This window comes from Pterocles gutturalis, unplaced genomic scaffold, assembly GCF_000699245.1.
Source record: "Pterocles gutturalis isolate BGI_N339 unplaced genomic scaffold, ASM69924v1 scaffold18878, whole genome shotgun sequence".
Lineage (NCBI taxonomy): Eukaryota > Metazoa > Chordata > Aves > Pterocliformes > Pteroclidae > Pterocles > Pterocles gutturalis.
In genome coordinates, this window is record NW_010123451.1 from 2,485 (window position 1) to 14,008 (window position 11,524).

The 11,524-nt window shown below is 38.5% G+C and overlaps 1 protein-coding gene across 1 annotated transcript; it reads left to right on the top strand.

The window, feature by feature from the left end:
- Window positions 1-339: 339 nt before the first annotated feature.
- Window positions 340-10,335, top strand: PPP1R2 (protein phosphatase 1, regulatory (inhibitor) subunit 2). Its single transcript, XM_010077916.1, is given in 9 exon segments — window positions 340-371; window positions 2,096-2,203; window positions 2,666-2,746; window positions 3,039-3,142; window positions 4,384-4,542; window positions 4,545-4,562; window positions 5,788-5,995; window positions 7,517-7,567; window positions 8,888-10,335. Coding segments are annotated over 7 exon segments (567 nt in total). The 5' UTR covers window positions 340-354; the 3' UTR covers window positions 5,868-5,995; window positions 7,517-7,567; window positions 8,888-10,335.
- The last annotated feature ends 1,189 nt before the right edge of the window (window positions 10,336-11,524 follow it).

The window sequence follows — 11,524 nt, forward strand, 5'->3', positions numbered from 1 at the left end:
ATACATGGTGAGGTACTAAGACACATCTCGTAGAAGTTGGGAAGAAGAGTTTTTATATTAAGTAAAAGAATTTACTGATTTTCTAGAAAAGGGGGGACTGAGACAGGGGGTTTAAAGTTAAAGAGTGACTGATTAAGAATGACTGTTCAGACAATGTATGGTTAAGTTTGCTGTGCTTCGGAAGACAGGATGAGAGGGTCAAAACTGTTATGATAAGGGGAGGAACTGCTAACCCAAACGAGATGAGAGAATACAACACCTGCAAGGCCGTGGAGGTAAAGGAGACTGCTCAGACCCCTAAACCAGCTGGGAACCAGCCTGGTCCTTTGGACTGCGGCCAAGAGACCAGGGAGCATGGGCAAGGAGACAAGGTGAAAGTTCAGCCCTGCCTGTGGACCACCGTAGGACCAGCAGAGAGCACTACACAAGCGCAGAAGGACTCTTTAGCTAATTATAATACTAAGTGGGGTGAGGTGGGGCTAGGAAATGAATGAATGTATTGTGAAACTTAGTGAATATGCAACATTTCGGGGAATAAATAGAGGGATAGGTTTTGCGGCAAAGCGTGCTTGTTGGTAGAGCAGATGCTCCCCTCGCACCCAGCACTGCTTGCTTATTCCTCACCTGCAAACTGAATAAACAAATTTAGATTTTTAAAGTTGCGAAAGTGCCTTTGTTGATAACAGATTTGAAACCTCAGACATGAGAGTTTGGCATTGGTTACTATATGCTGAGGGATTAAGCTCACTTAATTTGCATTAATTTCTGGAGTATAAATCTGTGGCAAGTAGGATTCTGCATCGACTCCTGCACCTATTTTTTTATTCCTTCAGATTTTTTTCCCATTGTATTATGCAGTGCTCTCCATAAATGTAAAACTTAGTTTGTGCTTGGAGTTTTGCTTTATCCGTTTTGTTTTACAGATAGCATTCTGCTCAAGAGCAGTTGTGTTATCAGGATTGAATATATTTTTCAAATCTGTTATTGGAATGGTCTGTGTTTAAATAAGAGTAGTTAAGCTAAAGTCTTCCAGCCAGCTGCCCACTCCTCCACCCCCAAAAGAAACCCCAAAACCAACAAAGCCTTGTAACATTTGCTTCCTTAAATGGTAATTTGCAACACTTCACAAAGATGTTAATGCATAAGGTAATATTAAATAGTGGAATAATTTGACTATTCTAGTGTTAAATTTCTTGGTTTATTCTAAGGCAAAGACCAATTTGTGTGAAGCTTGCAATAATGTTTTTAGAGATAATGTGGAACCTGGTGGTTTCTGTTGATTAAACATTTCTGTGGCTTTAACATCAGTGGAGGGGTCACCCTTGCTCTGGCCACAAGGCAGTTGCTTTCTTTGTGTCTTGTATAGTTTGTCAGTCTGGGTGGGCTTTTGTTTCTGCAAATATACATGAAGTGGTACGTTCTCTGATTAATTGAGGAAATTCTAAAGAATGTAACATCACTTGTGCCTGTCTGTGTAAAATGTGAGACTCCTTCAGCTTAATTGCAGTAGTGAATCAGTTGTGTTTTATGATTCCAATTTCGGATGACAAAAGCAGTATTAATAACCAGCTTCTTCAGTGCTATTTATTTTACTGCAGGAAGCGATTTGTTGGTTGGTATTGTTTGTGCAATAGTTTCGCTAATAATCATAGCAGCTCACTGAGCAGAGGTGAGGTGGAAGTTGCTTGGTTTTGTTGAAGTGTTATGGGTCATAATAAGAGGAAGAATGATTTTACAGTCACTTGTAACAAGAGAAAACAGTTAATGGGACAGTGATTAAATAATACGGGAGTCTTTTGAGAAAATGTGTATGTATATGAATAAGAATACATTTATAGATCACTCAGTTTATTTAGCTATTGTGAATTGTTAGGGAAATGAAGTTGCACTGATAATTTGTCATGACTTAACTAGAGTATGTTTAGAACAGTGTTTAATAGCCATACTTTGAACATGTCTGTGTGTCGTAGCACTATTCTTTGTATATAGTATGTAGTAGAGGTCAAAAGACAATCCAAATATTCCTTTTCTGTGGCCAGACAGAACCAATTGTTTTTAGAATATAAGAAGATGTAACTTTGTTTTCTTATTTCAGTAAAAAATCCCAGAAGTGGGATGAAATGAACATCATGACTACGTACCACCCAGCAGACAAAGATTATGGCTTTATGAAAATAGATGAGCCAAGTACTCCTTATCACAGGTAGGCTTGCTAAACTGATAGTAGCTTTACAGCAAATTGACTTTTTGGATGATGTAGTATTTACTGTAGCTGATTGCCTTACAGACTGTGCAGGCCTATTGGATATATGCAACATATTCAGATTTACGAAACTTCCAAGTAAAGGCTTATAGCTATCAAGGAGAACTGTCAAAAAGGACAAAGTCAATTTTTAGAAGGTCTGTGTCTAGAAATCTTTAGGCTTTGAATGGAATAAATAAGTTTGAGTTGTATTGTTTTGGTTTGTTTTTTTTTTTTTTTCAGTTAACATCTATGTACTAGAACATAAAGGTGTCCTGCATATCAATATTGAAATTAGATTTGGAAAGTTTTAAAGTATTAAAGGAGTCTTTTAATTGAGTGTTGAAAAGCTTAGACTGTTTTATCAAGCAAATTTTAAGCAGCAAATTATTGATAAAGGCTACTTTTTCTTTGCCTTTCAAGCATGGTAGGAGAAGATGATGAGGATGCAGTGAGTGATTCAGAATCAAATGAGCCCTTAAAAGCAGATGTGTTGTGTAAAAAGTAAGTACTGTCATAGAAAATTGACTAAGTCTTAAGATCATTTTCTCTTTTCTGGAGTAGTTTTCTCTTTGGAAGGGTGTCGCTGTTTTCTCTAGAAGTTCAATTTTTGCTGTTGTCAAAGTAAGTAGTTTTTGGTGTTTGATAGTGCCACTGGTACTTAAAACCTCCTACAGATTGTTAGCACACATAAATATGTCAAAAATAATGAACGAAGCAGTTTGAGTGTTCTGAAATATCGTGTATTTTAAATAGTGAAGAAATTACTGCATTTTGTATTGCATGTTTTATGTAGACTGGCAGCTGCAGCTGAAGGTAAAGGACCCAAGATTATAGCAAAGCAAGAGGAAAGCAGTGAGGAGGAGGAAGAGGATGAAGAATTAACACCTGAAGAACGAGGTAGGCATAAGTTGTTTTATTTTATTTGTTTGTTTTCCACAGTTTCAGTTTTTCAGTAAGAATTATTTGGGAAGAAAAAGTACTGTCTAACAGAAAGATGTCATTTGGCAATAGAGATATATGGTCTTTGACGTGTAAGTAAAAGATTGAATAAATATCCTGGCTGTTTTTAACTGGGACTGATGGTTTGGGATGTACATATGAAGAGGAGGTTGCTGTTACTGGCTGCCCCCTTGTATAGAAGCTTAAGGTGTGGGAATTCCTCTTAAGAAACCTAGACTTCTTCAAATAAGAAACTCTCCTGGTTTTGGGGTGAGGGAGTATTTCTTAATCTGATCATATTTCAGGTAGGCTTAACAATTCAATGAGTACCACTGCAATTAAGATTCTACTAATTGCTTGCAAATGTACAGATGATATTTCTGTTTTTTTGAAAGCTACTGATAGATGGATCCAGCAGGAAATCTACATTTAATCCAAAGCAAACTGCACCTTCAGCAGAGATGCTGTTTTGTGTTAACTTGGGCTAAACACTTTGAGGAAACACTCAAACAATAATACTTCTAAGGTTTCAGGCTTGTATTCTCTAGCTGTTGTTTCTCTTCTTTCCTGGCTGGAACTTTGTGTGTAACCTTAGTATTCCTAAGAAAAAAACAAACAATGTTGGGGCTGCCAATAAGCAAAGTTTAATGTAATTATAATGCGTTACTGCTAGACCTGCTAATGTTTAATATATGTAGCAAAGTTAGGCTTCAGGCCATGGGGAAAGTGGAAAATATGCATGTGGAAAATATATCTGTCATAACTGGCCTTTGGTAGCTAGCCAGGAGAGAGGTCGGACATCTGCAAAAGTTCATCTTCTATCCCACCAGTACGTCTCAATTTGTCCTTAAGTTTACTTAGGAACAAGGCTTGCAAAACTTTGGAATTTGCATGCTGTTATGGGATGCTTCTCTTGTTTCTGACTTGCTCTTGCTTGCAGAGAGGTTCTTTTAAAAGTCCTTCAGCCTTTCCAGTCCATTAATTACTAGCCTCTTTTAAGTCACTAATTTAAATTAACACTCCACTGCTTGAACAAAGTAATTTTAATTCGGTGATTGCTTGATCATATAATCAATAGACTTTCATGGGAGGAATAAATTTGACCTAGGAAGCAGTTAGTGCCTCTCTGAAGACAAAATAAGTTGGTTTTTTTTTTTAAAAAATGGAAGAAATAAATGTTTGCATTTGTTTGTCCACAGAGAAAAAGAAACAGTTTGAAATGAAGAGAAAAATGCACTACAATGAAGGACGAAACATCAAACTGGCAAGACAGCTCATTGCAAAAGAACTACATGGTGAAGATGAGGATGATGAAGATGAGGATGAAGAGATGCATGAAGCTGCAGATGTAGAAACAATGTAGAAGCTACTGAACATGGTAAGCTACTGATTAAACAAAAAGCGTGTTTAAGTACTGGTGGTCTTTTCAACTGTTGGGAAATTAATACACTCAAGTATGAGAATGAATTGAAAGGGCACAGTTCGTATGTAATGCTCAATATGCAACACTGCATGCTGTCTCGATAGGTAGATTTGTAGCATGGTACGAAAACCATCAGTGTTTCTAAATAGCATGTGGGCTTTTGTTGACATAACAGTAAAGCAAACACCTCTGCTTCTTATTACTTCCCCATCATAACTGACTCTTGTTAATGAAGTTGCCAGTATCTTTTTTAAAGGAAGAGTTGTCTTGTACAGAACACTCAAAGCTGTGGCCACACCAGAGAGCCTGGCCTTATGTTGTGGTTCAGTTCCCATTCTGCTCCCAAACCATCCCGTAGCCAGCAATGGGAAACTAGCATGAATGCTTCCTCCATCTTGAGAGGAGTGTATTTAACTTCCTAAGTGAGAACTTCTGCCTGTCTACTGTAATGTAAAACTGCTGTTAGGACTTCAGTACGCACTTGTCCTTAAGCAGTAATGTTCATTTCTATAGTATGGGATAAGACCCTCAGTTTTGCTTTTAGTGCAGCTACTGGAGGAAAGTCTGGGACTTCTAGCTGGGAGCTGTTTCTGGAACCTGCTTCAGGGCTGTCTCTTGATAGGAAACTCACAAAACTATAGCGGCTCGCACCTTCTCTTCCATCTTTAAGCTTCTCTCTGGGCGAAAAGGGTAGAGTGTATAATAAGTCTTTGATTTTTTTGTGGTGGCCTTCTGGTGAATAATTACAGCTGTTCACTACCCACCTCTGTCTGTAACAGCACTTTGAAAATAGACATCTGTTGCTCATGAGACTAGTGGCAATGAAGTCTGTAAGCCTCATTCATCCGTTGCTTGGCAAAGCTATGAGACGTTAGCATAGTCTGCAGACTTGGGAAGATGCTGCATGGGTTTAACTTGGTTCACGTTTGCTTTTCACAACCATGTGAACTAGGAACTCTTAAAATTAAATTTGACACAATAAAAAGGTGATTTGCAAAGCTGTGTGTTTTTAAGTCCTGTGGATTGCACATGTTAGTCCCATTATTTATTACAGGAGGACTAATGCCTTCATAATTGCTCCAAAAGAGTCGTTTGGTCGGAGACCCACTAATGGACTGACTTTATCCAGTAACTTAATATATGCCTTATAATGGCTGTTTACTAGAACTTCACTCTCCAGGGGAATGGAGGGCTCCAATAGGCAACCTTATGACCTTTCTCCATGCCTTGAAGCTGCCATCTCTCTGCACTCTGCTGTAAAACAAAGGCAATCCGCTCCCCAGCTGCATTTGCCAGTGGGAAGAAGGCACACATTTGCAGCATTTTTCCATCTCTGTTGTTGAAGTCCATTCCACCTTGCCTCATAACCAGCTTCAGAGCCACCACTGGTAATTATCAATTTTAGACTGCTCATGGCCAATGGATTCCACAAACCTGTTTGACAGTTTATCACCTCATTAACTAACTGGTTCACCTCCACATCATGGCATATAGAAATACTTTTTGTTAACTTGATGTAGTTCTCAATTCTTCACTTTATTTTGGATCATTCTGCTTAAACCTTGATGTTTCGTTATCTCCTAATCTCTATACTAACTATCATAGCTTTTGGTCTCTGTACTTGATCAATTCTTTGGCAGTTAATTATTGGTCTTACTTTTGCAGCAGCTGGTGAATTGAATGTCCTCAGACTGATCATGTGTGATTCTTTGTGCCAGGGTTGGTCAAAGGATGATGGATTATGGACAAAACCGTTGTTAAACCTCTGTGTCTTCTGCCACTGCTCGTGTTTTAAGAAATCCCTAAACTGAGATGATAAACATTCAGGACCATAGCTGTGTTAATGTCAAAGTTTTACTGAAATAACTTCTCTTGAGATTACATCTCTTTATTACTCTCTCATCTGTGTTGTGAGGGCACAGAAGGATCTCCTTATTAATAAATGTTAATTAGAGCTACAGAACATTTCTGAAATAGCTGGTTTTAACACTGGCTACTTGGATTTTTTGCTAGTCTGTGCTTTTGGTCATGCCATGCTTTTGGTCATATCAAGCAATTGGGTATTTAAAACAGTATCTCAGTTTGGTGGTTTCCTTCATGGAAGTGGATCTAAATGCTATTAATAATCTTATTCCTGAGATTCCCCTCTTAGGTCTGTAAGTATGTGGAAAGATTATTCATCTGGATAGCTTTTGAAGAGCTCTTCGACTTCAAATTGTATTTTAAAGTGCTTTCTACTAGAGCAGAAAAGGAGGGTTTTCTTTACTCAGTGTATTGGGTGATGTAGGGACTGATCTTTCTGATGGGTTATTTTGGGTTCACTCTGTTAAACTAACAGCTCTGATGCATGCTTTTAACTGCAAAGGAAATGTCTGTCTTTTTCTGCATGTTATGTTATAGCTATATTTTGATAATTTCTTCCATTTGACTTCTTCTGAAGTTAGAGATCATCTGGTGATGTGGCTACCACTCGCCTATTATGTCTGAGACTGTAAATCTATGTAAGTGAGAGCTGGCATGCAGTGGCTTTTTATTCCAGTGGAATAACATGACTTCTATAGTACTGATGACCATTTCAGGTAAAGATGTGACGTAAGAGGCATTTCTTAGTGGTCCATTGTGACTCTAGGGCTCCACTGGCTCCTGGATTGTTTTCAGGCAATTTGAGACCCTTTTCTCACATTGAATTTTTTTTTTTGTTCATTAAGATCCCTTAAAGGTTCTGTGCTTCTTTTATCAGATGTTCCTTTCTGCCCTCTATTCCTGCCTGTTTTGTATTTGAGTAAAACTGACAGTACTCTTCTAATCTCTACACTCTCCTTTTGAAGAAGAGGCTAAAGACTTAGGACAGGTTTTTAAGAAGTAGGGTACCATCAGGTCCACTAATAAGTTGTGCATCTTGATTACAGACTGAGATTTCTTGCTGATTGAAGTGAAGATGGCCAGTCCAGTCAGTAATGGTGAGAACTGTTTGTTATATTTTGGATGGGTTGTTCTTTTCTTGCCTCAAGTGGCTGTACCTTATCTCCTGCTTATGGATTCTAGCAGCCAAGCTTTTTGGTGGAAAAGTTAAAGTTGTAATGGGGTGCATTAGGATTGCTTGCTTCAGCATTTCAGCTTCTCTGGAATTTCTCTGACTACTCTCTACTTATGATTCCCCATGAATGATGTAAATACACTTTGCCAGCAAAAGTGACCTTTGTTCCTCTCCATAAACACTTTTCCTTTAGAAATTTTATTTGAAATCACTGAAGGAAAGATTCCTCATGTAGGTAGATTTAAACGTGATTATTTCAGTGCAAACCTGTCTTTACTTCTGCTACACAAAAATAACAGCTACCAGGGTGTGATCTATAGCAGTTCAATTGCCAAGCACTAAAGCTATTGTTCTCTCCTTATGGTTCATTTAGCATTCATTGCTATGATAACCCTGCGGAGATACTGCTGCTCAGTTTAGCTGTCAGCTGACTGGCTGTGCTCTTTTGGCCTTTGGTGGATACAGAATACAATGTGTTTCCTTAACCACAGTGAGCATCACCCTAAAGATAACACTTGGGTGAGAAGACTGGCAGCATACACAAATTGGTTCTGCTTGTAAGCTATGCTGTTCACTTACTTAAACTGCACTTGTTACCAAGTCTAACTTGTGCTGAAGCCTAACTGGCCTCTCTTAAAGAGGATTATCATCTGGATGTGGCTTTCTGTGATCTTTGCTTTATGCTGCTAAATTTTCAGGTGCACATATATATATATATATATATAAAATACATTAAAAATATATACGAAAAACACTAATGAGAAGGAGCTTCCTCTGAGTTATTGATGTTCTTTGGCTCAAAACCATGAATTTAATGACTTCCTGAAAAACACAACAGACTGTGCTCCTTCATTTATAAACTTGTTTTGTTTTGAAGTGTCTCATCTGGAATTGAATTTTGACCTGGAAAGTACTATGCTTGCTTGTGTTTCAGGAACCTCATATGTTAGCTCTGCAAACTGATCTCTTAACTGCTGGGCTAAATCCTCCCGGTTCCAGGGGTGGTGAGCATTCAGTGCTTGGTATGCTGAACAATGGCGTTAGCCATTTCTTCAGAACGTTAGGTGAAATAACTATTTTGGAAGTTTCTGCAGTCTCAAACTAAAAGCTTGTAGGTTGCTAAAATGGGTTGGCAAACATTACCTTTGGAGAAGCAGAGGTGATTTCTGGAGGATTTTTGTGTGTCTTGGAATATTCAATGAGTGTGAAGAATTACCTACTTTTTGTAATCTTTCTTACGCAGCACATGCTACTCGTGACCAGCTGGAAAGCAGAGCACACAGTATAGAAGAAATCTGTCCAGAACTGTAACTGCTTGTCAAAGACACAAATATAAACATCGCTTCATGATTTTTGCAATTAAAGCTCTTAAATATTGAGAAGCATATCAGTTACAATGTTGTATTGCCAAGAATGTTAATTTTAGACTTGTCCATTAGGCAGAAGAACCTGTCTAATTGATTTATTCTTGTGCCTAGTATTTCATGGAGAATACTGCTTCATAATCTGTTCAACCAGAATGGCATTCCCTGTACGTATAACGCTGATTATCTTGCGTAATGTACTGTTCCTCTTCATGCTTTGAAACAGTATCTTTTGGTTTTTCACTATTTATTTGACGGTGTTCTAGGTGTGGTATCTCTTATGGAAAGGTTTGGGATTTGAGAGCCAAACGGTACAGCATATATCAGATTGACGTGCAAGCTATTTATCAGATGTGTTAAGCAGTTTCAAAAGGGATTATTTAAGTCTTACAACTTTTTTGTAAAATGTTGACCTGTTAATCTAGATTTCAGTATGTTATTACCTGTACTTTCCCAGTCTTTAGATGAAGAGCTGTATTACTTTTTAAGAGTGGTGTTTGGAATCAGTTGTTAGTTTCTGACTAAGGCAGTACTAATGTCTGGTGGAGGGAATGTTTTTACACTGGAAATGTGCTAATTTGAACTTTAACTGTCATTATCTCTTCTACTGGGACTGGATGTTTTGTGGAGCTCTCTTTGGCCTTTCATGAGAACATGGAAGTTCCCTCCAACTTTTCTCTTAAATCCACATCCACTGTCACTCTTCTGGCTCTTGTTTCAAACTTTTGGTTCTTTCCAGTTGCATGAAAAGTGCTTGTGCTCCTAGCACCTGAGGAAAAACACCAAACCATGAGCAAATGCACATCAGAACTGTGAAGATGAGCTGAGTTAAGGCTCTGGCTGTTCTTTATAAAAGATGATCTCTGCTGATGATCTCCTCATTTGGGGTTGGTAACCTGCATACTGAAAATCACTGGTCTAAATCTTCCTGTATCCATTGCAACTTACAGGAGCTGCTTTTGTAAAATGAAGGCTGTTTGGAAGAATAGAAGGGAAACTGCCTAATTCAAATACTTGTTTACAGTATGGTTGTATAGCCCCTGTAAAGTGGGATTCTGAACCTCCAAATTGCTGTAAACAACTGCCCACTCAATGGAACTTGCCTGGTGAATGTTCTAGTATTCAGAGAGGTTCCTGGATTTTATTACACAAATGAACTATACACTTAAGCTTGAGCTTGGTTATGGAATACAGTGTATATCTTAATTTGATCTGAATTTGATATGTTGCAAAAATCCATATAATTATATGGATCTATTTTAAAATGTCTTTTTGTCCACTGTATATGTGAAGTTTAAATAAAGGAATGAAAGTTATTTTACAGTTACATGCATTCTCAAGTGTGAGCTTTCATGAAATCACAGAGTTTGAGAGTGCATAAGGCAATAGGATGCTGTCCTTCGAAAGGTTTATACAGGAATAATTCATTAGAATGGATGCATTGCCAAAGATGGGTGAGTTGTGCTAATGGGGTGTTGCAGTGTGCCTTTCCCAACTATCTCCTCTTCTTAGTAGGTAACAGGGTTGTCAGTTGTGGAAAAGTTGCTCTTCTAAGGGCCTTAATTAGGATTAATAGCATCTTTTCACAAGAAAGAGTTGAACTCTTGATTCGGTCTAGTGTGGTGATGCTAACTTTTCAGGATGGAGAATGCTGTTTCTTCTTGTATCAAACATGGTCACTTCCATAGAATAACCAGGGGCAAAGAGTAAGCATTTAGATACTTCTGACTCCTAGAGTCACTTACTGTAGCTTTAAATTTGGCTCCCAAGAATAGGATTTCAAAACTGAGTTTGCACCCTTAATGTACCAGCTTGCAGTGTTCAGAGTGTTGGAACATCTGCACTGACCTGTATTTCAAACGGCCCTGGTATGCCCCAGCTAAGGCAGCTCAAGCCCTACTGAGAGAGTGTCAGTGCTCAGCAAAGCTGTGGTGCTTTCAGACTGGAGCACAAATGGGTCAAGATTTGACCATTGGGTATGGGTAATGCAGATGTCTTCTGCGATGCTGTAAAACAGACTCCTTGTGCTTTGTAATAAGTACAAGTGGGTACCTGGTACCCACAATTAAGGCAGAGTCTATCAGAAGCAGCTCTTGTATGTGCCAGTGTCCTGCTCTTGCCCTCCCTCCCCCCCAGCCTTTTGTGTCCAAGACCTCATTTTAATTTTGATGCTCAGTGGGGGTACTTTGTACCCTACAATGTCTGCAAAGCATTTTGTTTAACAAACAACAAAAACTTTGCTGACTTCCAGTGAAGACCTTTCCTGTAATGGCTTCTAAAATCCTGGATGAAATGGGTAAGTAGGTTGGAGGGAGGTACAGTAATATGTAAATCCATGAAAATACTTTTAAATGAACCTCAGAATGTGTAGTAGGTCCCTTCATCAGTTACAGTTCTTATTAAAGGCTTTGTTCTCCTCTTCATTCTCTCCAGTGCTACCAAAAATTCTGTTTGTGCTTCTTTATCTTGCTCACCTGGAGTGCAACCTGATGTACCTGACACGGCTTTTAACTGAA